At 43.4% G+C, this 27,295-nt stretch overlaps 1 protein-coding gene across 3 annotated transcripts; it reads left to right on the top strand.

The window, feature by feature from the left end:
- The first annotated feature begins 1,241 nt into the window (after positions 1-1,241).
- LOC110501057 (ataxin-7-like protein 1) lies at positions 1,242-23,680 on the top strand. 3 transcript variants are annotated; one of them, XM_090214176.1, is made up of 13 exons: positions 1,290-1,431; positions 1,876-1,944; positions 4,753-4,857; positions 4,965-5,007; positions 7,344-7,448; positions 11,373-11,562; positions 11,768-12,171; positions 13,481-13,563; positions 13,765-14,057; positions 14,503-14,719; positions 18,948-19,069; positions 19,425-20,157; positions 20,392-23,680. In XM_090214176.1, exons 5-13 carry the CDS (start codon positions 7,433-7,435, stop codon positions 20,407-20,409), a joined length of 2,076 nt encoding a protein of 691 aa, XP_090070302.1. In that variant the 5' UTR covers positions 1,290-1,431; positions 1,876-1,944; positions 4,753-4,857; positions 4,965-5,007; positions 7,344-7,432; the 3' UTR covers positions 20,410-23,680. The 3 variants fall into 3 exon arrangements, with proteins under 3 accessions (XP_036813479.2, XP_036813481.2, XP_090070302.1); XM_036957586.2 differs by lacking the exon at positions 4,965-5,007 and having other exon boundaries at positions 1,284-1,431; XM_036957584.2 differs by lacking the exons at positions 4,965-5,007; positions 7,344-7,448 and having other exon boundaries at positions 1,242-1,431.
- Positions 23,681-27,295: the final 3,615 nt, after the last annotated feature.

The following is a 27,295-nucleotide window of genomic DNA, read 5'->3' as shown; positions in this document are numbered from 1 at the left end:
CGGGAGATTTCTGACTCAAAGACTCCTGAAGACATAATGCAGTTTTTGTTTCATGATTTGTCCTGTGACCTCACTGTTTACTGTTTGTCTGGAGAACAAACAGGACACTATCTGGTAATGCTGCTCCAGTGTGTCTGAGCTGATCACTGACATCCTTAATGCATCATTCCTCCCTTCCTTAAAGTACTCATCTGACATGACTGGATCATTTTAATCTGTGTGATCATTGTTTAGACCTACCAGACTGTCTTTGAGAGTTACAATTACTTCCTGGAAGGGGAGGATGAAATTATGCAATATTATAGTAGCCTATTGGAACATGGCTCAGGTTTTCCACCCAGTGATGCCCTGCAGCTAGAGAACCACTGTTACATGCTCAGTCATGTGGTCTGTGGTATGCCAAACGGACACGTGCAGAAGGCATGGAGCCCTATTGGCTTTGGTTCCTGTTCCACACCAGCCGACTATCACTGATCTATTACTACTGTTATTACACAGTCTGTAAATATAACACAGGTTTGACCACTCAGCCACACATTTCTCCAACAATCACTTGCTGAATGTTGGATGGGTACTGACTATGGATATTTTCACAAACATCACCAGATCAATGAACCAATGTCGTAGGCTACTGTCTGTCCATCATTGAGTGGAGACGCTATTTCCAATTCCAACCACACGAGGTCAATGCTGGGTCATTTTTTGTTGTTGTGCCATGGAGCTGAAAAGCACTTGCAACAATTTATATAATTCCTATGCCAAATTTGTGATCAGCAAAAGTGGCATTTTATATTATAACGTGTGTGGGCAGCAAAGGGTATTTTCTTTGTGTAGTGCAAAAGTGTCCAACATTTTTGTCTGTAGTACAATTACTATTGACCGACTAGGATATTGCTAGGATACGCAACGTATCGACTGCACGTTGCTGTACTGTATTATACTGTATTATACTGTAATTTTACTAATATATTGGTCAAGTGTGCTGTACATTACATTTGCTATTGCCAGCCTAAAATATTATACTGTTACTGAAACATGAACTAAAACATATTTAAAATGTAAGACATTGGAATATATTTCAGCAAATAAAAAATGGGTGAAATGCAATTTGAGAAAAAACAACACACGTGTAATTTATGTATCAGAAAAACAAACGTTTGAACTTATGAACTTCAGAGGCGCACCCCCACACCCCTTTGCAACCTTTCAACTCCTTGCCGTCAGAAGCCGAGCGAAGACGGAACATGACGAAGGTGACGTCAGGTGCCTCGCTAGTCTCGTTTAGCTTACTGCGAAGTAGATGGAAAAAAATCAAGCAACTAGAAGGAAGTGCAATGGCGACATTGATTCGCCAACTACCAAATCCGGATACGTTCCTGTGTAAACCTTGGTCAACTTTTATCAGCGCAGCAAAATTACACTATTCTGACAGTAAGTGCAAGTCCAATGTTGTCATTCATTTCTATAAAAATAGCACGTGCGAACAGTGTTGAGTTGTCCTCCATGCATCTGTCAAAACTGAAAAATATTTAGCTAGTTACCAAATTCATTACAGATCTATAAAACTCATGTTTACAAATGCTCGGTATTCAATTGATGCATTCTCAATATGTTCGTAATGCGCATGGGTTAGTTTACTGATGTCTGTCCTGGCTACGATAACTTTCGTTGCTTGTTGGTGACAGTTTCCTTGATTTATCAAGGCAGCTCGTCAGATAACGTTACAGCTGCGAGCTAGCTATCTAGCTAGACGTAATGACACGTTTCAGCGTGGCGTGCGTGAGATTTGTTTTTTTTTCTCCCCCCAACCACCAACTAACCGATCGCACATGAACTCTAATATGAACTCTATTTTCTTATATTCTTTTAATACAGACTCACTCGTCGAAAACCGCTTGAAAGAGCTGTACCACAACTGGGAAAGAACTAAACTCAGCAAAGAAGGTAAGGTTGATCAAAACGTGCTGTGGTGACTGTCACCTGAGCCTTGTTTTTGTTTTTCTTGTTCTTGTTCTTGTGGACTGAAGACGCTCCAGTTGTCACTCCAGCATTCTTGCCAACATTCTTGCATATTTTAACACTACAGCCACACAACACAGCACAGCCTGTCAAATTCAAAGCTAAAGGACGACCACAGCATACATTTTTCCTAAAACTGTTTATTATGAAGATAAAAATGTGTTTTTTTGCATGATAATGAATTTCCGCGTTTGTTAATTACAAATGGATTGATATTTAGTGCCATGATATTGGTCAAGCAAGAAATGTCACGCGTGTATGAGTATGTTCCCTTCCTGCTTACCTAGAGTTTGTACCCTAGAGGCTCTTGGCTCTACCTACACTGTAAAAATGAGGGGATTTGATGACTATAGGTTGGAGGGCCACCCAGAGTGACAGACATTCAAGTGTAGTACAACTTCAGTACTAACTCCCCAGTCTTCAGTTCAGCCAGACTCTGAGTGCGAAAGCAGCCTCTCTCAGTCCCAGCTAGACTGGAATCACTTAATCACCAATATGTTCTGACTGCTGATCCCAGGCTAACACACTGAGACAGAGTAAGATTGACTTGCCCTTCAGATACTGATCAAAGGCCAGTTGTGTTTCCCCTGGACCCCCTAATGGTTAAGGTAAGGAGATCCTCTCACTCAGCCAGAATGGAGTCTCCCAGTGTTGTTGATCCCCGGCCAAGAGTCGGGCAGGTTGTGAGACACACACACACACACACCATCAGCTGATGAGGTCATACCATGTGTCAAGCAGACAGTAATAGCTAACTGGTGCTGAAAATGACTGAGTGACATCATTACAGACCTATAGCCTAATCATCTCTGAGATTAGTGCCAGACAGCGATTATGCCCATAGTCATATGGTGAACTCAGCATTATGCCTTCTCTCCGCTACATAGGTCAACAGCTGATGTAGTCTATAATTCAATTCATTATCATACAATGTTGTTTACGAGGATAAGTGAGACTTGACAATGCACAAATATAGAAAAATGTTATCCCCTCTTTACAAAATTTCTCAGCGGGTGTCTGACAGACGGTATGTTTCTCTCTGCCTGGGTAGCGCTCATTCACGAAAGACAGATTGTTTCAGCAGCACTGTTTTGGCAGTTTCTGTTGTTCTGGCAGGCGAGCGAGGCAGTAAGCTACACACTGTTCTCATTTGTCTTGGCAGAGACAGATGAAAAAAAAAAATTGTTGCGCTTTTACAAGTACTATACTCGTTGTTTAGGGATGGGCATTTGAAATAATTTCACTATTAGAATAATATCAGAAATGTTTTTCCTCGCATATCCCGATAGTCGAAATACATGTTTTAATATTTTTTTTTATGTATCTTTTTAATCTCGCGTGAGGGAGAGACGCAGATGGTTCTGCTCGGAGGAGGGGCCGGTGTGTATTTATGAGACTGAGAGACCAGAAAGTAGCCACGCTGGCCCGCGCTAGTTAGGCAAACTTGTAACATTAGCTGCTGCTTATTTATCATCCAATGACAGTGCCTGTTTTTACTGCATCCAATCGATATACATAAGATAGCTAAGATAGCAAGTTAGCCAGCTAGATAACTAGCTCATTGAGGCTACAATTACTGCACTCCCCATCCTTGTAAACAAATGGCAACACCGTGATTCAGATTAAACAACAGCCCACCTCTTGGTTGTTTGTTGAAGCCCACTCCTTCTTATTTAGCTAACTTTTAATTCCATTTTGCATTGATTAGAGATCTCTCACTTCACTTGCCACACATGGAACCTCTGACCGTGGAGCAGCTTTGATTGGCCGACAAAAATCAACAAGCGTGAAACGTGCATAGGCTACCATCATCGATGGCTACAGATATGTCTTTTTTTTATGGAGTGAACGTCATAAACACTACATTTAAAAGTTGTTTGTTTTTATTCAAGTAACAATTTCAAATGTCATCCTTGTATTTAATAATGTCACATGGGTAATTAAATGTACTTCATACAAAGCATTTTCATTGTTAATAAATAGGGCCGGCAGGTAGCCTAGCAGTTAAAAGCATTGGACCAGAATTTACAATGTGAAAAATAATTGTCATTATTACAAATGTATATATATCACACAAATCGGCAGATTAATCGGTATCTGCTTTTTTTGGTCTTCCAATAATCGGTATCGGTGTTGAAAAATCATAATCGGTCTACCTCTAATATACATACATACATACATACATACATACAGTTGAAGTCGGAAGTTTACATACACTTTAGCCAAATACGTTTAAACTCAGTTTTTCACAATTGCTGACATTTAATCCTTTTAAAAATTCGCTGTCTTAGTTCAGTTAGGATCACCACTTTATTTTAAGAATGTGAAATGTCAGAATAATAGTAAAGAGAGTGATTTATTTCAGCTTTTATTTATTTCATCACATTCCCTGTGGGTCAGAAGTTCATATACACTCAATTAGTATTTGGTAGCATTGCCTTTAAATTGTTTAACTTGGGTCAAATGTTTTGGGTAGCCTTCCACAAGCTTCCCACAATAAGTTGGGTGAGTTTTGGCCCATTCCTCCTGACAGAGCTGGTGTAATGGAGTCAGGTTTGTAGGCCTTCTTGCTCGCACACGCTTTTTCAATTCTGCCCACATTGTAAATAAAAATTTGTTCTTAAATGACTTGCCTAGTTAAATAAAAAAAATGTCTAGGCAGCTTTCTGATTCTAGTCCCAGTTCAGCCCCTGTCCCTTTACTCACCTCTGTTCCTGTCTCTGTCTTCTGTAGAGATGCACGTGTTTGGCCAGTTTCCCAACCAGGAGGATTTCTGTCTCGTCGTCTGCCATGTCTGCAACCAAGTGGTCAAAGCCCAGGGCATCCTCACCCACTACGGTAAGAACCCTAACACCTACACACTACCCACTACCCAAACACACTACAGTAAGAACCCTAACACACTAGCTTTACGTACCACCCTAACTCTGACACTACCCTTACAGTACAAACCACCCTGACCTTGACACATGACCCAGACCCACTATGGTAAGACCCCTAACTCTAACCCATTACAGTAAGAGTCCCTCAACATTGGTCAGTGCTGGACCAAATCAGAATCACATTTTATATGTCACATGCTTTGTAGACAACAGGTGTAGACTAACAGTGAAATGCTTACTTACAGGTCCTCCTCCAACAACGCAGAGTTAAAGATAAAATAATAATAATTGAAAACCAGCTCTTGTCTGTCCGTCTGCTTACGCTCTCGTTGATCCCCAGTGAACGGAGCGCACTTACATCTGCTGCTGGCTGGCTGCACATGTCCTAGAGCGAGGAGTCTGTCTGTGCCAAGAGACAGGCAAAACACACATGCATATGCACACACACGCCCCCCTTGAGTGCTCTCTCCTGCCCCCTGCAGGTTGCTGCCTCCAGCTGCAGTCCTCTCAGACGTGACAATCTGGTTATAACGCATGTAAATCTGACCTTAGATCTGTGGTTAAGGGAAACAGGAAATCTTCCTCTCACAACAGCTGTTCACTGACAGGCTCTGAGGTCAGCTCTGCTCAGGGGTCAATGCCTTTCAGCTATGCTCCTCCAGCTCGTGTGTGTGTGTGTGTGTGTGTGTGTGTGTGTGTGTGTGTGTGTGTGTGTGTGTGTGTGTGTGTGTGTGTGTGTGTGTGTGTGTGTGTGTGTGTGTGGAGAAATACTCTTTCTGACAGCCAGCCAGTCTGCAGGAGTCAGACAGACCGTTGATACCCAGCTCTGTTTCTCTCTCTGCCCATCTGTAGCTGGCGGCGGAGGCTGACTAAGCAGTTTAACGGAAAAGCTTTTGTATGTTATTCAGAGGTTGGGTGTGTGTCATTCAGAGAATGTGTGTGTGTGCTAGACTGTTATTCATAGGGTTGTCTGGTGACTGCCCTTATGGTCCTGGATTAATTGAACTCCTTGCAGGCTCTCTCCTCTCAGCTTAGTTTCGTTTCCTGACTTTGATGTGTGGGCTGGCACTCCCTGCAGTGTAGTGTGTTGGCGAGGCAGTTAGTTGTTTGTGTGCTTGCTTTGGTGCCAGTGCGGGCAGTTGTTGTGTTGAAGCAGCTGCAGTGATAGTGTGTGTGTGAGGTTTAGTGTAGTGTTGATTTGTATAGAGCAGTTTAGTGATGTGCTGCGTTGTGTGTCATGTTATGAAATGTATTGGCTGTTGCAGAAGGATTTCCTCTCTCTCTCCTCTCTCTCTCTCTTTCTCTCTCTGTGGTGGGTGTCTTCCTCTAGCGGTGGCAGTGAGGATGTAAACAAACCCAGTTGAGCTCTCAGTGCGATGCTGACTCTCAGCTTCCTACTTCCTGTGGCTGCTAGGCTCACAGGGCTCTCACGCTAGCCACCGCTTCACTCGCTCGACAATGCCATGGCAACGGGCTTGAGGGACTCTGTAGACGTTGCCTCTAACCACCCGATAGAGGTTCCGATAGTTTTAAATCCCCTGAATAATGTTTAAGGTTAGGATAGGGGTATTTTGATCCTAGATCTGTGTTAGGGGATTGCTTGTACCTTGGAAGGGCAGATGCACAAGATTTAGACTTGCGTGCATTGTTCAATGTACTCTAAACCACAGTTGTAAGTAACCCATCTGTGTGTGAATCTGAATTGGCTGCTGTGTAACTACTGCTGCATACCTGAATGAGGTGGACTTTGGTCCTAGCTCCCAATACAGCTGCCCCCTCTGCTTTACCTTTGCCTATTTACTCACCTGCACATACACCTGCCTGACGGATGCAGTTTCACGCTCACACACACCTGGAACACACGCACGACTGCCGCCTGGCATACACACACACGCCCTGACACCTGCTTAATCTGTGTGCTCATTCATCCCTGTTGTTCTAACGAGCTGTTGGTATTTCAGCACTCATTGGCAGGGTAAGGCAATCTCCCTGTCATTCCCACACACTGTCATCGTATTGGCTCCTCACACTTTCAGTCACTAAACTGTGACCAACGAGACAGATTCTGTGGAGTGGGCGATACAGCCTGTCAGACAGTAGTTGGCTGAGGACAGTTGGCAGGATGGCTGTGGTGCCGGGGCCAAGTCTATTTAGGAAATTGCCAGGGCAGAACAAAATTAATAATCATGAATAGTTTTATTTGCTGACAGTGATATAATGCATTATTTTTATCCCCGCTGCACAATTCACAAGCTTTCCTCACTAATTTTAGTGCAAAGCCTGCATGCGTAGTAGGTCTACAATAAGCATTTAATGAGGTGTGTGCGTACGAGAGCGCGGGTAGGTGTGCGGGAGAGCGTGGGTGTGCGAGAGCGTGTGGGGGTGTGTGGGAGCGCCCGTGTGGCTGTGTGTGTTTTTGACATGTCCCTCTGTCCCGACTAGGTGTCTGGGGAGTAGAGTCCCAGTGAGGCAGAGAGAGTAAAGGACCTCCCCACCTTCCTCACCCCCCCCCCCTCACCTCCCTCAAAGACATGCATAGCCAGAACCGTAAGTTTCCTCTCCTTTAGTCCTCCTTCCTTCCTTCTCTATCCTCTCCTCTCTATGTCTCTCTCCAATGCCCTCTACTGCAATATGGATCACCAGTTCATGATTTGGTCTCACCCATAAAAAAAAACGTTGTCACGCAATATACAGGACCAATGAAAAGTTTGGACACACCTACTCATTCCAGGGTTTTTCTTTATTTTTATTATTTTCATCATTGTAGAAGAATAGTGAAGAAATCACAACTATGAAATAACACACATGGAATCGTGTAGTAACCAAAAAAAGTGTTAAACAAATCAAAATATATTTATATATCACCGCGCATGTTCAAACAATTAGCCTAGAACTCCGCTAGATTATCTCAAAGTTTTTTAAAGTTGTTTTTTAATAACCTACAAATATGGTAGACCTAAGGTAATAATGAGAGGGATACCGTGCCTTCAGAAAGTATTCACACCCCTTGAATTTTTCCACGTTTTGTTGTGTGGATTTAAAATGAATTGTCTCTCATATATATATATATATATATATATATATATATATATATATATATATATATATATATATATATATACACTGCTCAAAAAAATAAAGGGAAATGTAACTCCAAGTCAATCACACTTCTGTGAAATCAAACTGTCCACTTAGGAAGCAACACTGATTGACAATCAATTTCACATGCTGTTGTGCAAATGGAATAGACAACAGGTGGAAATTATAGGCAATTAGCAAGACACCCCCAATAAAGGAGTGATTCTGCAGGTGGTGACCACAGACCACTTCTCAGTTCCTATGCTTCCTGGCTGATGTTTTGATCACTTTTGAATGCTGGCAGTGCTTTCATTCTAGTGGTAGCATGAGACGGAGTCTACAACCCACACAAGTGGCTCAGGTACTGCAGCTCATCCAGGATGGCACATCAATGCGAGCTGTGGCAAGAAGGTTTGCCGTGTCTGTCAGCGTAGTGTCCAGAGCATGGAGGCGCTACCAGGAGACAGGCCAGTACATCAGGAGACGTGGAGGAGGCCGTAGGAGGGCAACAACCCAGCAGCAGGACTGCTACCTCCGCCTTTGTGCAAGGAGGAGCAGGAGGAGCACTGCCAGAGCCCTGCAAAATGACCTCCAGCAGGCCACAAATGTGCATGTGTCTGCTCAAACGGTCAGAAACAGACTCCATGAGGGGCCCGACCTCCACAGGTGGGGGTTGTGCTTACAGCCCAACACCGTGCAGGACGTTTGGCATTTGCTCTTCACAGATGAAAGCAGGTTCACACTGAGCACATGTGACAGAGTCTGGAGACGCTGTGGAGAACGTTCTGCTGCCTGCAACATCCTCCAGCATGACCGGTTTGGCGGTGGGTCAGTCATGGTGTGGGGTGGCATTTCTTTGGGGGGCTGCACAGCCCTCCATGTGCTCGCCAGAGGTAGCCTGACTGCCATTAGGTACCGAGATGAGATCCCCAGACCCCTTGTGAGACCATATGCTGGTGCGGTTGGCCCTGGGTTCCTCCTAATGCAAGACAATGCTAGACCTCATGTGGCTGGAGTGTGTCAGCAGTTCCTGCAAGAGGAAGGCATTGATGCTATGGACTGGCCCGCCCGTTCCCCAGACCTGAATCCAATTGAGCACATCTGGGACATCATGTCTCGCTCCATCCTCCTGTCCACCTCATCAGGAGCATGCCCAGGTGTTGTATGGAGGTCATACAGGCATGTGGAGGCCACACACACTACTGAGCCTCATTTTGACTTGTTTTAAGGACATTACAACAAAGTTGGATCTGTCTGTAGTGTGGTTTTTCCACTTTCATTTTGAGTGTGACTCCAAATCCAGACCTCCATGGGTTGATACATTTGATTTCCATTTGATAATTTTTGTGTGATTTTGTTGTCAGCAAATTCAACTATGTAAAGAAAAAAAGTATTTAATAATGAGAGGGATACCGTGCCTTCAGAAAGTATTCACACCCCTTGAATTTTTCCACGTTTTGTTGTGTGGATTTAAAATGAATTGTCTTTCATTTTTGTAAACGATTTACAAAAGAATACCCTGTCAAAGTGGAAGAAAAATTCTCTCTCTCTCTCTATATATATATATATATATATATATATATATATACATATACAGCGTTTTATAAAAAAAATTAAAATTAAAAAAAAAAACCCTGAGTCAATACATGTTATAATCACCTTTGGCAGCTATTACAGATGTGAGTCTTTCTGGATAAGTATAAGAGCGTTCCACACGTGGATTGCGCAACATTTGCCAATTTGTCTTTAAAAACTTGACGCTGTCAAATTGTTGATTATTTCTAGATAACCATTTTCAGGTCTTCAAGCATATTTAATTAAAAACTAACTCGGCCACTCAGGAACATTCACTGTCTTCTTGGTAAGCAACTCCAGTGTAGATTTGGCTACATGTTTTAGGTTATTGTCCTGCTGAAAGGTGAATTCATCTTCCAGTGTCTGGTGGAAAGCAGACTGAATCAGGTTTTCCTCTAGGATTTTGCCTGTGCTGAGCTCCGTTACGTTTCTCTTTTTATCCTGAAAAACTCCCCAGTCCTTAACGATTACAAACATAACCATAACATTATGCAGCCACCACTATGCTTTAAAAAAAATGGTGAGTAATATGTTATATTGGATTTGCCCTGAACATAACTTTGTATTCAGGACAAAAAGTCAATTGCTTTGCCATATTTTTTGCAGTATTACTTTAGTGCCTTGTCGCAAACAGGATGCATATTTTGGAATAATTGTATTCTGTACAGGATTCCTTATTTTCACTCTGTCAATTAGGTTAGTATTGTGAAGTAACTACAATGTTATTGATCCATCCTCAGTTTTCTCCTATCACAGCCATTAAACTCTTTAACTGTTTTAAAGTCGCCATTGGCTTCGTGGTGAAATCCCTGAGTGGTTTCCTTCCTCTCCGGCAACTGAGTTAGGAAAGACACCTGTATCTTTGCAGTGACTGTGTGTATTGATACACCATGCAAAGTGTAATTAATAACTTCACCATGCTCAAAGGGATATTTAATGTCTGCTTTTAAAATGTTTACCCATCTACCAATAGGTGCCTTTTTTTTGCGAAGCATTGGAAAATCCCCCTGGTTTTTGTGGTTGAATCTGTGTTTCAAATTCACTGCTCGACTGAGGGACCTAGCAGATAATTGTATGTTCGGGGTACAGAGATGAGGTAGTCATTCAAAAATCATGTTAAACACTATTATTGCACACAGAGTAAGTCTATGCAACTTCTTATTTTGTACTCGTGAACTTATTTAGGCCTGCCATAACAAAGGGGTTAAATACTTATTGATTCAAGACATTTCTGCTTTTCATTTGTTATTAATTTGTAAACATTTTGAAAAACATTGTTCCACTTTGATATTATGGGATATTGTGTGTAGGCCAGTGACAAACAAATCTAAAATTAATCCGTGCTAAATTCAGGCTGTAACACAACAAAATTATACATATAAAAAGCTGAGACCCTCCTCTCTTCGACAGGGACAACAGTAGTTGCTTCCAAAGCTGTGTTTTTCCTGCAATTGGATTTTGAGATATTATACAATCGGACACTTCCTTTATAGGAATCATGAGTATAATGTACTTCACTGTTTGACAAAATCGTGCTTTTAGCTGCCCAAAAAAGGGGAAGGTTTGAGTGAGTGACAATGCAAAGCTTGCACCGATGTGACCACTAATAAAATTCCATTCAAATGGTTGCAGTCTGGAGCCATGGATCACTTACAAACATCACAGATTCATTGTGTGAATAACTGACCAGTCAGTGATCTACAGTGTTAAGACATTTTCATGATGCTGGGTGTTTACCAGGTGGGTTCACGCTCAGTCTGTATTCAGTCTGTATATCTCCTGACAGTGTGTGTGTGTGTGTGTGTGTGTGTGTTTCAGAGCGTCGGCACGGCTCCCCGTGTCCCTCCAGGGGTCCAGTGGTCTCTGTGAAGCCCAATGTGGCAGTGTCCCCCACCCTGGGTCCTACTCCCCCTCTGCCCTTCAGGGTCCCCAGAGACTACCCCCACTCCCGCTTCAACAAAGCCCCGCTCGCTGTCTACCCTCCCAAGGGTGTCCGCAGCAAGACATGGTGGGTGCACAAACAGGCCAAATCTTGTGAACATGCAGACACTTCCTGCATCGAATCCCTGTCATGGTTATTTTTTTAAATAAAAACAATCCCACAACTTTCTACTCAATCAATTAGCACCCCCCCCCCTCCTCTCTCTATATCGTTCCTCTCACTCTCTTGCTTTATCTGTCGCGCCATCCCTCTCTCTCTCTCCCCCCATCAGTGTGTCGTTGCCAGTAGTGAGTCTGGAGAAGATGCCATGTCTGGGCCGGGCAGAGAGGGGAACACACGTCAGAGTCAACTGCTTTTCTTCCTCCTGCTCCTCTCCCTCCTCCCTCAAACCCTCCCTGATCCCCCCAGCTCCCCTCAGGGGGTCTCGGGAAAAGCTGGTGAACGGCCGCGGGCCAACCACCCCTTGCTCCACCACAACACCCCCATCCCTGGTGGACCGCCGGCCCAGCCCGGCTCGCTCTCCCCTGGACAAACAACCCTCCTCTACCCCCTCACCCTCCCCCCTGAATCACCGCAGACCCTCTCATACCCCTCGGACCCCCGCAACCCCCTCCCCCCTGGACAGGAAACAGCAGAATGGAACCAAGACCCCCAGGCCTCATAGGAGACTGTCAGGTGAGAACACAGTCTAACCACAGATCTAGGATCAGTGTACCCTAACCCCAATCCTACCTTCATTACCATGTGTGGCTCAGTTGGTGGGATGGTGCTTACAACGCCAATGATCATGGGTTTGATTTCCCGCTGGGGCCACCCACACGGAAAATGTATTAATGCTTGATGTTAGTTGCTTTTTGGATAAAAGTGTCTGCTAAATAGCATATATTATATCTAAATTATTATAATCAGGGATCAAAACTGACCAGAGATCAGCCAACATCATCCTCCTCCGAGGTGAACAGACACAAAGGCGGATGGAGAGAACATACAATGTATTAATGTACCTTTTATCTGGTAGGGAAGAATTTAAGGTGGAGCAACTTCAATTCTACCACCAGGAATGTGCATGTCTTGCTCAGCACTATAAAGGTCATGGTATAAATATATAGCCTATGTTTATAAGTGTAAAACCCCTCCATGTTCCTTATCTCCCCTAACCTTTGAAAGTTGCCCAGTCATGAGAGTGATGGGGCATGAACAGATTCATATGATGGGTTAGGAACTTGGCATGGGTGGGGGCTGTTTTGAAAGAAGAGAGAGTGGAGGCTGTTGCTCAACACTAATCCTATGCACTGGGGCCTTGCTAATTCTGCTGTGGATGAGGAGACTTCCCTCGTGCATCTCTTTCCAACTTTCCTATCTCTTTGTTCTTCCGCCGCTCTCTTTTCCCTCTCTCTCTCTTGCCTTTCTCCTCTCTTCCTTTACTCCTCTTGCCTGTCTCTTTTCCCAGTCTCCCCCCCCCCCATATGTTGTTGTCTCTGTGCTGTGCGTCACTCCAACTCTTTGATTTACAAGTGTAATTCATGAGCTACTGCTGCCAAGGCTTCTGCTCCTTAAAAACCTTCCCACCGCTTGGGACTCCCAACTGGCCTCTTCTACTCTCATCTCCTAAACACATGAGAGACACACACACACTTTTCATCTCAACACACACACACTTTTCATCTCCCGCATGCACACACACACGCCTCATCTCCCAAACACACGCACACTCCCATAACTACCTAGATTATAGAGATGACATGTAGAGATTACAGGGACAATTGAACTGTTTAACGTAGGGGAAACTTCTCAGTGGAATTTGGGAAGTTTCAGTCAAAGAACAGTCTACTGTAGGTCCTATAAGACAACTTTGTAAGACACTTCTCTCCCGTCATTCAATATCTCTTGGCAAAAGATGACTTCATGGTACTCTGGAAGACAAAATTCTGAAATCAGCTGTGATGACCTGGTTTGGTTCTTGATGACTGTCTGGTGTTTACAGGGAGGGTGTTTGACCCTAACAAGCACTGTGGAGTCCAAGACCCAGAGAGCAAACGGTCCTGCACGCGATCACTCACCTGCAAGGTGAGACACACTGACCTCTGACCTCACATTTGATTGGCTACACAGCTTATTCTGACCATACGTGCGCATTACTTCATTTTGCCTTGTGTGCTTTATTTTCCTTGATACCAGGGTAAAACTAATTTAAGTCTCATTTAAATGTGTTCTTATTGCCCTTTTGTGTCCACTTGTCTTTGTTATCATATTGTGTGTGTGTTCCAGACTCACTCCCTGATCCACCGACGGGCCGTCCCAGGCAGGCAGAAAGAGTTTGATATCCTCCTGGCGGAACACAAGGGCAGAGCGAAGGAGAAAGATAAGGAGGAGGCGAAGGAGAAAGATAAGGAGGGGGCGAAAGAGAAAGATAAGGCGGGAGGGCAGAGGAGGGAGTCACAGGGAGGCAGTCAGAGCACCCGTGCCAATGATACTACCCCCTCCACCCTGCCCCCCCACTGCCACAATGGCAGAACCGTCTCCACTCTCAAACTGCGGCTGGCTAATGCACACAGACCCAGGTAGGGGGCAGCACTGAGGCCAAAGTCAATGTATGGCTTCTATTCATTCAATGGAATCATGTTTGTTACATTTTTCAATGAAGATTCTGTGTTTTGCTGCTCAGTAATATTAGACCAAAGTTAGACCAAAGTTGCATATTTGTAAGACATTCTACTGTGCTGTTGGAGCTAGTAACATAAGCATTTTCTTGCACCTTCTGCAACACCTGCAAATCTGTGTACGCAACCAATTAACTTATTTGATTGTGAAAATCACTGTCAGTTCAAACTCACACCACTAGGGAGTGTAACCTACTGTTGATAGAATCAAAGTGAAACAAACTGATTTTGACACTTGTTAGTATTTGTAAGTCATGTTAGTGTCTAGTTCTAAACATGTTCTTCCTTTCACTTTCTCTTCTTTCTGCCTGTCTCTTTTTCGTTCTCTCTCCCTCTCTGTGTGCAGGGTACCTGGTAGTGGGGGTGCTGCTGTCCTATCCTCCACCCCCGTCCCCCCAGGCTCAACACAGGACCCCCCAGTCCCTGTCTGGCAGAGGGCAGGAGGGGACAGGGACGGTCGTCTGTCCAGTGATGAGGGCGACCCAGGAACACCAGATGGCCCTGACAGAGACGATGACCGACCATCCTGCCACTACTCCCCTCACCACCCTCGACCACTGGGGGTATGTACCTGTACCCTTAGTCATTTAGCAGACGCTCTTATTCAGGATGACTTACAGGAGCAATTTGGGTTAAGTGTCTTGTACCTATCTCTGTACCTGTCTACCCAACATTTAACATTAAGGTAGCTATGTGCAAAAATATGTACAGTTGAAGTCGGAAGTTTACATACACTTAGGTTGGAGTCATTAAAACTCGTTTTTCAACCACTCCACAAATGTCTTGTTAACAAACTATACTTTTGGCAAGTAGGTTAGGACATCTACTTTGTGCATGACACAAGTCATTTTTCCAACAATTGTTTGCAGACAGATTATTTCACTTATAATTAATTCACTGTATCACAATTCCAGTGGGTCAGAAGTTTACATACACTAAGTTGAGTGTGCCTTTAAACAGCTTGGAAAATTCCAGAAAATCATGTCATGGCTTTATAAGCGTCGGATAGGCTAATTGACATCATTTGATGCCTGTGGATGTATTTCAAGGCCTACCTTCAAACTCGGTGCCTCTTTGCTTGACATCATGGGAAAATCAAAAGATATCAGCCAAGACCTCAGGAATAAAAGCTGTCGACCTCCACAAGTCTGGTTCATCCTTGGGAGCAATTTCCAAACGCCTGAAGGTGCCACGTTCATCTGTACAAACAATAGTACACAAGTATAAACACCATGGAACCACTCAGCCGTTCAGGAAGGAGACGCGTTATGTCTCCTAGAGATGAACGTACTTTGGTGCGAAAAGTGCAAATCAATCCCAGAACAACAGCCAAGGACCTTGTGAAGAGGTATGAACGTATCTATATCCACAGTAAAATGAGTACTATATCGACATAACCTGAAAGGCTGCTCAGCAAGGAAGAAGCCACTGCTCCAAAACCGCCATATAAAAAAAGCCAGACTACGGTTTGCAACTGCACATGGGGACAAAGATGGTACTTTTTGGAGAACTTTCCTCTGGTCTGATGAAAGAAAAATATAACTGTTTGGCCATAATGACCATCGTTATTTTAGGAGGAAAAGGGGGGATGCTTGCAAGCCGAAAAACACCATTCCAAATGTGAAGCATGGGGGTGGCAGCATCATGTTGTGGGGGTGCTTTGCTGTAGGAGGGACTGGTGCACTTCACAAAATACATGACATCAGGAGGCAGGAAAATTATGTGGATATATTGAAGCAACAGCTTCAATAGAAGACGTCAGTCAGGAAGTTAAAGCTTGTTCGCAAATGGGTCTTCCAAATGGACAATGACCCCAAGCATACTTCCAAAGTTGTGGCAAAATGGCTTAAGGATAACAAAGTCAAGGTATTGGGCAGAACTGAAAAAGTGTGTGTGAGTAAGGAGGCCTACAAACCTGACTCCATTACACCAGCTCTGTCAGGAGAAATATGCCAAAATTTACTGTGGGAAGCTTGTGGAAGGCGACCCGAAACATTTGACCTAAGTTAAACAATTTCAAGGCAATGCTGCCAAATACTAATTGAGTGTATGTAAACTTCTGACCCACTTGGAATGTGATGAAAGAAGTAAAAGCTGAAATAAATAATTCTCTCTACTATTATTCTGACATGTCACATTCTTAAAATAAAGTGGTGATCCTAACTGACCTAAGACAGGGAATTTTTACTAAGGTTAAATGTTCATGAATTGTGAAAAACTGAGTTTAAATGTATTTGGCTAAGGTGTATGTAATCTTCCGAATTCAACTGTATAATTTGTACGAAGGGTTTGTAAGTAATCACAAAAATTCAGCTGCTTCTAAAATATCTGTAAACAAATAAATGGTTGATAAACTAATTGTAAATCCTTTATAAAGTGTTCCCTTATCTCAGTCTAACACCCAGACTGAAATCAGCCCTAAGCCCCTTCCCTAGAGCTGGGAAGATAAACCGAAAACTACCGGCAGGGACATTGCCCTCTTACCGAAGCATTTTGCTTACGTCTGTAATTTTCGGTGAATATGCTACACAATGTTTTTGTTCTAAAGAGTTATTCTGTTAACTGTAATGTGCATTAACCTGCTTTCTGCGTTGAAAGTACAGTATCTTCCCTGTCCCTGTTTTGCTGCCCGGTCTCACTCTCTCTCCCCACTTTTGCGCACCATGTGAAGGGACAGATGCATTCTGATAAGCGCAAGCATACGACCATTGCCGCAACGTTTCAAAATGGAATTGCGGGAAAACAACTTTTTAAAATAGTATTTTACTGTTGTTAAAAAATTCTCTTTTTCTCAACTCTCAATATTGAGGAACGTACACCACTTTCCAAACAGGGTATGTAATTAAAATGATGAGCTGCCGGAATGTGCCATTTGCAGTCAATACATCAAGTCGTCTATTGATGCCTACCAATGGAAGGTTTTTGTTGGACATTACATTTACTGTTAGATCCTTTACATGGCTGTCTAGCATCAGTATTATATATTTAGGGTTAGCAATATAGATCATGTGTTTTGAGTTCCCACTTCCTCAGGTGGTAAATGATGTATGAAATGTACAAAAAAAAAAAGGATGCAGGCAAATTAATCTCTAGCAGCCAAAAATAAATCTGATCATTCTGGATCCTATTTCAAAGTATCCATCCATTCCCTGAACATGTTAGATGAAATAGCTGACTTCTTTCATGTCTAACTTGGCACTGTAAAACTAGATCCCTGCCCCTAATGGAAAGTTTGTTTTTTTAAATAATAAAAAAAGAGTGTATTTATTGTTATCGAACCAAATGTATCGTTAAATTACTTTTATGTCAATATCTCCCAACCCCCCCCCTGCGCACTATTTGTAGAGATTTGATTGTGTAAGCGATATGGTGGAAACCTCATCCGGCCTGCCTGATGGTAATGCTTCAGAGCAATGCCTTAGTAATGGCTGCGGATCTATTGCCATGTCACCGTACTGCTTGAAGTAGGGCTGTAACGATGCACGTATTCGTACTGAACCATTCGGTACGAAGACCTCAGTTTGTTCCGCACTGTAAACACAAATGAATGCATACAAATATTACAAGATAAGAAGCACTAGACCTATAGGCTATGCTGCATTGCAGGCCTACGCCTCTTGAGTAAATCTGAGCCGAACGCCCCCCTATTCCATTAAAACAAGCTATGCGCCAATTAAGATTTTAATTTTGATTAATGTGCGCATTTCAATGTGCCTTTTTGTGAGGCGCAGCCAGGAACTAGTTCTATAGTGGGGTCGATAAACCAGAATTGGAGGATCCTCCATCGTTTTACATCTCCCGTTTGGGAACATTTTGCATTCCTAGTAGATTACATTAGCGGTGGACATAGAGTTGTGGGTAAAACGTTAACAGTATGTCGCCACTGGTCAGCGAGAATAGCCTATGCAGCTGGCAACACCTCAAATGTTGACAAATACGTTGACATCACCTCATCATACCGCATGCAAGCAGCCCTTGGCAGCTGATTCTGACCGGGCTGAAGAAATTACAAGAGCGATAGGTAGGCTATGTTTATATATTTTTTTTTACTGTCTTTGGTTTATAGCCGCGGATATGCGCCTGTTTTCGGTGGTTGAAAATAGGGGGTTTCCGGCAGCACCTTGTGAAAGTGCCCGAGTCACATTGCAATGTTCACTGGCACTGAAGGAGACCGTGTCATGGTGCTTTCGTCACCAAGATGGATGTGGGAATTTACCACTCAAACAGCCCTCCAACTCGTTATTACTCGTAGGAAACTCGTCTATCATCCTGAGCTCTCCCCTTCTCCCACATACTGACCTTTGACGTCACCTACTAAGGAAATGGCCTCTATAACAGCGTTTTTATGAAGTTAAATGCGACAACAAAACATGATTTAGAAGATGTGGATTTGAACTATATAACTGTATAATAGCTGTACTTTTAGCCAATCTGCGTTTCTCAATGAGTTCAAATCACATGAATGCAGCTCACTGGTATTTACGACTTCACAACTGGTAAATTCCCACCTCCCACATGGTTACAAACGCCTCGTCAGAGTGGAAACCAACATAACAATCCTGTCACAACAGACAATGCCAGGAACATTGTGAATGCTGAACATTGTGAATGTCATTTCAGTCTTCCCGCTGTCCCGAAACCGAACCGAACCATGACCCCAAAACCTCAATACGTAACCGAACCATGGGTTTGGTGAACTGTTACACCCCTAGCTTGAAGCCATCCATACAGGCTGATTTTGATCTATATATTTTGTTTCTGATCGTGTTAACCCCTCCCTCCGTGTCTCAGTGCTGTGCGTTCAGCAGCAGGCTGATGGGGCGTGGTCACTATGTGTTTGACCGGCGGTGGGACAGGATGAGGCTGGCGTTACACTGCATGGTGGAGAAACATGTCAACGCTCAGATGTGGAGGTGAGGAAAGTGTGTGCGTGTGTTAATTGTAGCAGCATAAATGATTTTGTCGACCCGTTGTTCTGGGGCTCTGGGACAAACTCCAATGTATATACATCCAGCTTTAGACTTCTGAGGTGTTCTATGGAGAAAGTGAGTTCAGCTGTCTGGGGAAGACACACAGATACTCATAGACACTATTAATAGGTGTGGAATGGCGGATGTTAGTATGACCTGGTTCTGCTGGGGTTCTGGCATAGGACATCAGCAGCCAGCTCATATTATAGACAGAAATGTCTCTGAACCCCTGTAAATCCATATGTATTTCATTATTGCTCTGGTTTTTCTAACGTCCCTGTCCTCTGCTGTGTTACAGAAAGGTGCCCCTGGCTGCTGAGAGCCCTCTCTCCCTCGGGAGCCCTCCTATCATCACTCCCTCCCCCAGCCCTCTCAGCCCTCCTCCCCCCCTCTCCTTCCCTCCCTCCACCAACGGAGCCTTCTCCCTTGGGCCCTACACCACAGCCTTTCCCCAGGATGCATCAGCAGCAGGGTTGTTTGGCATCAGGGACCCCTCCCAGCCCGTGGCCCCTGTCTCTGCCCTAGGGAAACCCCGTAATGGCACTACCACCAAACCCATCAGGCCCCCAGGGGCCAATGGTGGCGCGGCCAAGAAGAGGAGGACCACCCGTCCACCTAGTTCTGACACTCTCAGGGGGAACAACAGCAGCTACCACACTCTGACTCCCACCCCCATGCTCAGCTCTGGCGTGCCCCCCCTTAGTGGTAGGAGAAATACCTTAGGACACAGTACCAGGGAGGTGGGGGTCAGGGCTGAGGACTGGTACTCCAACCCTGACCAAACCACCACCACACCCTACCCCCTCACTAAAGACCACCCCAGCCCTTCACCCCTTACTCCCAGCTCCCTTCCTCCTCCCAGCCCCCTGGCCTACGGAGGAGGGGTGGAGGGGAGAAAGAGGAGGAGCCCCAGTGCGTACGGAGGAGGAGGAAAGCCCAGTAAGGTGACCAAAGCAGCAGCAGGGCTGGACGGCATCTTCAGGAGGAACAGCACTGGACTTCTGGCCTCAGGCCCCGAGTCACCTCGACAGGTAAACACACCTAACTCACCTGGTTACTCACATGGTAATTCACCTCACTTGACAACTGAAGTTACCTTGGCTCAACAAAAAAATAGCCTGCCTCATATTTATTTTTACTGTCATGGATTATACAGATTGATGTCGTCTTTGGATATGGGTTGAGCTTGACTGTCAACTTGAATCTCCCTTTCTTGCCCTCCCCCTGCTCTTCCTCTCCCCCTGTTTCTCTCTTTCCCCTTGCAGTCCAAGTTGCATCATTGACAATAACAGGAGACATGGACAGAATGTTGGGCAGCTGGACTAGTATCTGTGACCTTTGACCCAATGTCAGTACCACGGGGCCCTGCCCTGTTAACAGTGATGTCACTCAGCTCTGCACCTGTACCCATGAGGGATTCTGGGACTTGGAGTCATTGGTGGGTCAGAATGATTTGGCTCCTCCTCTCACACTGCCCATCCCATATTAGGATGTGTGGTCCCTCCTCACAATCCCGCCCACACATTGATCAGCCAATGGGCGGTTCTGCAGAGGTAGTCTCCATGGTTCCAGGGTGAAGCACTCAAATCAAGATACTCATCATCACAAACTGCCCTCTGAAAAGGGAACCTGCTTTAGGTTGATATCTTTATCACCCCTCTACATGCATTTAGACATTTTGTTGTTGTAGCTTCCCGTTCCTGTGTGGTCAGGTGACCAGGAAGGAATTCCCATGTCCAAAAACTTCCTCAGGCAGACCTCCACTTCTCACCACACACACCCTTCTCTCCAGCATGCCAGAGTTCAAAGTGCACTTACTCTCCTCCTCCTGGACTCCAGAGGCTACACAACAACCTGTCTGTCACACAAGGGAAGACTTTATACTGACACTTTTTCATGAAATGTCTTTCAAATAGGAAGAATTCAGGTTATCGAGGATTGTTTTTATTCTTTGTCTCAAATGTTGCAACACAGAGAGGACCTACACCCTAAATGGAAAAACGATGGTGTTGGATTTTTTTTTAATGTATAATAATTTATAATTTCTTAATTTTCTTACTGACCAGAGTAGAGCTACAGACATTGAGCAAAATTATATTTGTATGTCAATTTTTAAACAGTATTATTATTATCATAGTTGTTATTGTTGAAATGTGTACGTATATTTTATTATTTTTTTAATATTTATTATAAGCCTCCTATTACTAAAAGAACTCGAGCTAAAGTGTTTTAACCGCTTGGTGACTTGTATTTTTAAGAGTCCTTTTTGCCGGCGGTTCTCCCTTTTCACACTTCTTCCAATGTTTCTACCTTTCAACATGACTTCTCTTTCTCTTCCACTGGTCTCTGACAGACGTGCTTGATTTGATATGTACATTACAGAAATGTACATATGGCACTAGCCAAGTCCTTTTAATACCTCTGGTTTCCACTGCAGTGTGTTCTTCTGTTCTGTCAGTGATAGATGCTCTACAGGGACATCACTGACATGGGCTGCATCTCAATAGTCTAATCTTCTCCTCCTCTCCTCCTTTGTCTTTCCGGATCTGAAAACGAAGGTGGCGTTTAGAGCAATGTGGTGGTTGCCAGACAGGAATTTGACTTCCGTCTCGAGAGTTCTTGTGATAGGAAGTTACTTTAGGTTATTTAGATGTGTTTTTCAGAACAGCGGTGGCGCCCCTACTGTTCCATACATGGGGATGTTCAGTGGTTGCCTGAAGGAAGAATAAGGCTTTTTCAGATACTCTCTTTTGCACTTTTTCCTCATATGCCCAGATCGTTAATCTACTTCTATTTCTATAGATATTTGCTTCCCACCAAGTATGACCTCTGGGGTGGGAAGACACGCACAATCAAAACAACTTTTTATTTTATTTTATTTGTAATGAATTTGGAAAATGTTCTTTCATTTTCTTTTGCTTTGAAAACGTTGACGGTTTTGTAGATCGGAAGGATAAAAACATCTAATGTATTCCCCTTTTAGATGGAATTGTAAGGCTGCACAATGCGAAGACTGTGCAAGGGGTGTGTCGACTTTCACTAGGCACTGTATATATTTGTAAAGGTGTTTTGTCAACAACAGTAAATATGAAGACTAGGCCTGTATTCCTTGTGACTTCAATCCCCTTTATAAACCAGTGTACTTTAGGCTACAGTGTAGGGCAGGGGTACTCAACTCTTACCCCATGAGGTCTGTAGCCTGCTGGTTTTCTGTTCTACCTGATCATTAATTGCACACACCTGGTGTCCCAGGTCTAAATCAGTCCCCAATTTAGATGGGAACAATGAAAAAATGCATTGGAACTGACATTGAGGTCCAGAGTTTGAAATGTATAGGCTATCTGAATCTCAGACAAGGTAATTTTTAAATGTTTTATTTTTTACAATTTTACTGAATGTGTCTCCATGGCTAAGGGAAATCACAAACACTGTAGGTCTGCATGGTCCAGGGGGAGGGGCTGGGAAAAGTAGGTACAGTGGGGGAATGTTTCTATGCCTGCCGTTTTGCCTTCAGACCCTGCCTCTGCAGCAGTGCACTCTCTTCCAAGTCCTTAGGCCCTCACCTGCAGCACTCTATATTTCTAGAAGTTCTCGTAGGTGAAAGTATTGGCTCTTTTCACCATCTTGGATGACCTCCGACACACTCAAATGACTCCTATATGCTCGCTTTCTGCTAGTGGTCAATGTCGATGGCATGTAACTTGTCCCAAAATAGTAATAGACCTACAGAATACATATCAGTTTATAACTCATCAATTACAAGTTACTGTTCGATCACTGAAAATGTGTGCACTACTGATTGGTCAGGTCTGGAGCCACCAATGCCCCTCTCCAGTCATTTAGGTAAGCAAACGGCACGTGACTGACTAGGTATTATTCCTGAATGTTAACTTTGCTTCTCCTCTCCTCACTATTTTTTACTGAGTGTGGAACAGCAGATAAGCAGTCTAATTGAACTCGTGTCCTCTTTCCTCGTCTTCTCAAAACCCGTTGGATGAGAAAGCCAGAGGTCCCGCCCATTCTGACCTTCTCCTCCAATGGGTTTCGATAATGACGGCAAGAGAGAGGACACGAGGAGTATGCAATTGAGGTCTTCCCTATGTGTTGGTCTGAAATGGCACGCTGTTCCCTGTAGTGCACTACTTTTGACCAATGCCCTAATATGCGTGCCCTGATCAAACCAAAGGCACTGTATCGGGGAAATACAGTGCCTAAGTAGTGCACTATAGAGAATGACGCAGACTTGAGTAGACTAGTGGTTCAGTGCAGTCTCCTCACTAACCCAGGACATGGATGTCTCTTTGTTAGTAAGGCCTTATTTTTGTATTCACTGTAAATAAAGCAGAACCAGGTTCTTGTTGAGCTCTTACTATGAAATAGTCACTGGTTCATTTTATCAGTCTGTGGTGGCGTCCATCATGTGCTTTCTACTCCTGGGTGACTCTTTTATCCTGTTGTCCCCATGGTGTTATCAACACATTTAGATGTGTATTTTCAGGTTTGACAATGTTTTGGATTAAAAAAATATATATATAAAATATTTTTTTTACCTGCTGTTTTGTCCTGTCCCTTCTTGGTGGAATCACTCCACCCAGGTGCATGATTCAGCATAGCAGGATAGTAATTCCGTGGGAGAATCTCAATTTCATACTCAAAAGCGTCCTCTCTCCTTGCCTCCTCAATACCCATTGGATGAGGAGTCAGAGGTCCCACCCCTCTGACCTTCTCCTCCAATGGGTTTTTAGAAGGCGTAAACGAGAGTATGCAATTGAGATTTCTTTGTTTCCCGTGGGGTGCAGATGTACACAATGAATTATGCCTGAAAGAAGGACAGACACGCACACATTTCCCTTTACTTGAATTAGTCCCCTGTACACTTGCAAAGTCAATTACCCTCGTTCCTGCAGGGGTGGCACTTTAAAGGCCCACCTAATATAAAATGTATGGATTGTGCCATATGGACTGGAGCAGTGAGAAAAGGCCGAGGTGGGCGTAGTATTGATGTTTAGGATATCTTTGTGTCCCCCTGTACAAGTGACCACAAACGATCACTTGGTATACAGTCTAGTAGGTGAGCAAGAATCCATTTTGGAACCAGACCTGATAATTGCGTTGGTGAACAAACTGGCATCTGAGCCGTATTAGGCATGGTGCATCCTTCCCCTCATAATGAAGTGAACAAGAAGTCCTGGTGTGTGGGGATAGCGAATACAGAGCTGTGTTCATCCTATTCTTCACAGTAGCCTATCCGTTCACCTGTAAAAAGTTCTGCGTTATAGACTGTGCAGCAACAGGTGCCGCCTCAGTGCCAGAATTGGTAGGCTTGCTGGAGCCTTTTCTATTCACTTTTAAAATAATATATTTGTGTGTTGTAAAGTGGTTATTATAGCAAATAGACAACTAGCGCTACAAAATGTCAAGAAGCTGTCAGTAGGTTAAATGGCAAAGGCAGCTTGCATGTAATTGATGACATAAAAGGTTTCCAACACTATGCAGCATGTCAATGAATTCCGAGGGCTTTCCCCCCCATTGCAAACAGCATTCTTATGATAATAGTTTAATGCTGGTCCTTTGGTTAATTGTCTGGCCGATAGCGGTGGCCACCTTTTGTTGTATTTCTCACTGGGCCTAAAGGACAGGGTCTGGTCTTGGGGGATTATAACTCAAGAGGTCTACTCAAATACCACAACTATATTTTTCAGAAGACCTAAATTGTAGGCTATGCAAGAAGTTGGTTCCAACTACTTTTCGACTAGTTATTAATACTATATTACGTGGACATTGGCTAAACAATATTTAGGCCAATAATACCTGTTAAATAATGTCTAAAACACATATCACATGGTGAGATATTGCTGTCCTACAGCCATGACTTTTAGGCCTATGTTTGAATGATTAGCCTAAAATTATTGATATTTGAGTTATTTAAACAATAAGGCACGTGGGGGGGTGTATATGGCCAATATACCATAGCTAAGGGCTGTTCTTATGCATGACACATCGCAGAGACCCTGGACACAGCCCTTAGCCGTGGTATGTTGGCCATCTACCACAAGACCTCAAGGTTCCTTATTGCTATTATGAACTGGTTACCAACGCAATTAGAGCAGTAAAAATAATAAATGTTTTGTCAGCCAATCCGCATTCAGGGCTCGAACCACCCAGTTTATAATGAATAATATACCATCTTTGCGCCAATCTTCGTACCATTAGGCCTAGAGTGCACTGTTTGCCATGTCCACATTTTTATTCAGCACGTGATTAGCTAAGCGACACTTTCGGTGCTCACGCGACAGTTTGCGGTAGCATAGCAACAAAATGCTGCAACACCCTGCTAGCGAGGACCATACGGTTATTGGAAGGCACCATCATCATGGCATTCCATGGAACCTGTGGGTAGCCCCATCTCTCCACCTAGCCTAGCTCTTCACTATTAAGCACACTAGAACATTTAATGCTGAAAATCACATTTTCCTAAAGGAATTCACAACTGTTGTAGAAACGTTATTACATTTGCGCAACATTTTATTAATCCATATGGTAGGCTATTTGGCAAGGTTGCTTTTATGCCAAAATTGAACTTGGCTATCCAAAAAAACTAAAATTCACAGACTGGGTGCAGCCAACCTGGACACAGAGGTAGACATAACTTAGTAAAAGTAAACCGAAACACTTCAATTAGTATGGTATGTTACTTTTCATCAGTGGCGGTTGGTGGGAGGAGCTATAGGAGGATAGGCTCATTGTAATGGCTGGAATGGAATATTGGAATGGAGTCAAATAGGTGGTACTATTCTATTTATCCATTCCAGCCATTATAATGAGCCCGTCCTCCTATAGCTCCTCCCACCAGCCTCCACTGCATTTCATATGGTATGTACTAATTTGTGGATGTCCATCATCCCTTTCGTATAATATGTTATGAATTTCAATTCATACAATGTGTTACGAATTTCCAAAACGTATGATATGTTAAGAATTCCTATTTGTTTTAGCTAACGTTAGCTAGGTGGTTATTGCTAATGTTAGGTAGGGTACTAATGTTAGCTAGGCTAGGGGTTAAGGTTAGGGGAAGGGTTAGCTAACATGCTAAGTAGTAGAAGTAGTAAGTAGTTGCTAATTAGCTAAAATTGTCCTTGATGAGATTCAAACACACAACCTTTGGGTTGCCAGATTGTCCAGTTATACACCCACCATCCCCTCGACCAACCACCCTATTGTGTAATCTTCTGTCTTATGTCACCATATCAGACAAAACATATCATACTAATTTGAGTGTCCCGGATATAGACTAACTATATTATGTCTAGTCTATGAGACCAGGCTGGTGCCGATGCTCGACATGCGTTGTTGTAACCAATATTAACATATCATTACAATTCATAATCTGCACTGACTAATTGTAGCTATGCTATAGGACTACTTATGCAATATGAAAATATAGGCTTATCTAATAGGCTACTCGAATGTTCTAGACTAAACTTTAAAAAAATAAAATTAGATTATCAAATGATGTGTTCTTAAGGGAAATTTGATTGCGGTCTTCCTGTGTAGAGGGAAATGGTGAAATATAGAAAGGTGTCATTATTATAATATAGGCCTATTTTATGACATATAAAAGTAAAAATATGTTGAATAAATGATTTGATCCTTAAATAAACAAGTGCATCATTGGATAGGCTACTCGTCCACTTCAACCCGCAGGTGAACAATTGCAGGTTGCGATTTTGTGGCAAGATAAATAATTTAGATTTATTTAAATAAATGTATTTTTTCCCAAAATGTTGGCATTGTTGTGTTTGGCCTATTATTAAATCAACTCCAACACAGAAATTATAAATGGCCATTGTGCAACATTTCCAACAGTTCCAAATCGCCAGATTATTCTTTACATTCTGCATTAGCGTTTTACGACTTCTCCCAAGGAATAATGCACTTTTATACACGATAAGTATGCGCAGAAGAGAACAAAACGAGCTAACGTTTCGGTTTAATTTGTGTGTCCTGGATTCTGGAAAGCCTGTGCGCGCGCTTAGTAAATGGAGCACTAAACGGCCTGAATTTGGCAACAGTGTTCCTCGATCACGGGGGGTCAACTATTCCTCTCCTACCCCCCAAAGTGCCAACGACACTGGCATTTATAAAGACAAGTAGAAGTGCTGCACCTTT

This window comes from Oncorhynchus mykiss, chromosome 21 (assembly GCF_057628025.1).
Source record: "Oncorhynchus mykiss isolate SJ-2025 chromosome 21, ASM5762802v1, whole genome shotgun sequence".
In the NCBI taxonomy this organism is placed as follows: Eukaryota; Metazoa; Chordata; class Actinopteri; order Salmoniformes; family Salmonidae; genus Oncorhynchus; species Oncorhynchus mykiss.
This window is presented reverse-complemented; position numbering and strand designations above follow the sequence as displayed.

Excerpts from the sequence above, each read along its gene's own strand:
- LOC110501057 (XM_036957584.2), top strand. The coding sequence starts at position 1,245 with ATGACGAAGGTGACGTCAGGTGCCTCGCTAGTCTCGTTTAGCTTACTG. Across the intron at positions 1,945-4,752 it reads AACTAAACTCAGCAAAGAAG|AGATGCACGTGTTTGGCCAG; the intron begins GTAAGGTTGATC and ends TGTCTTCTGTAG. Across the intron at positions 13,564-13,764 it reads CGCGATCACTCACCTGCAAG|ACTCACTCCCTGATCCACCG; the intron begins GTGAGACACACT and ends TGTGTGTTCCAG.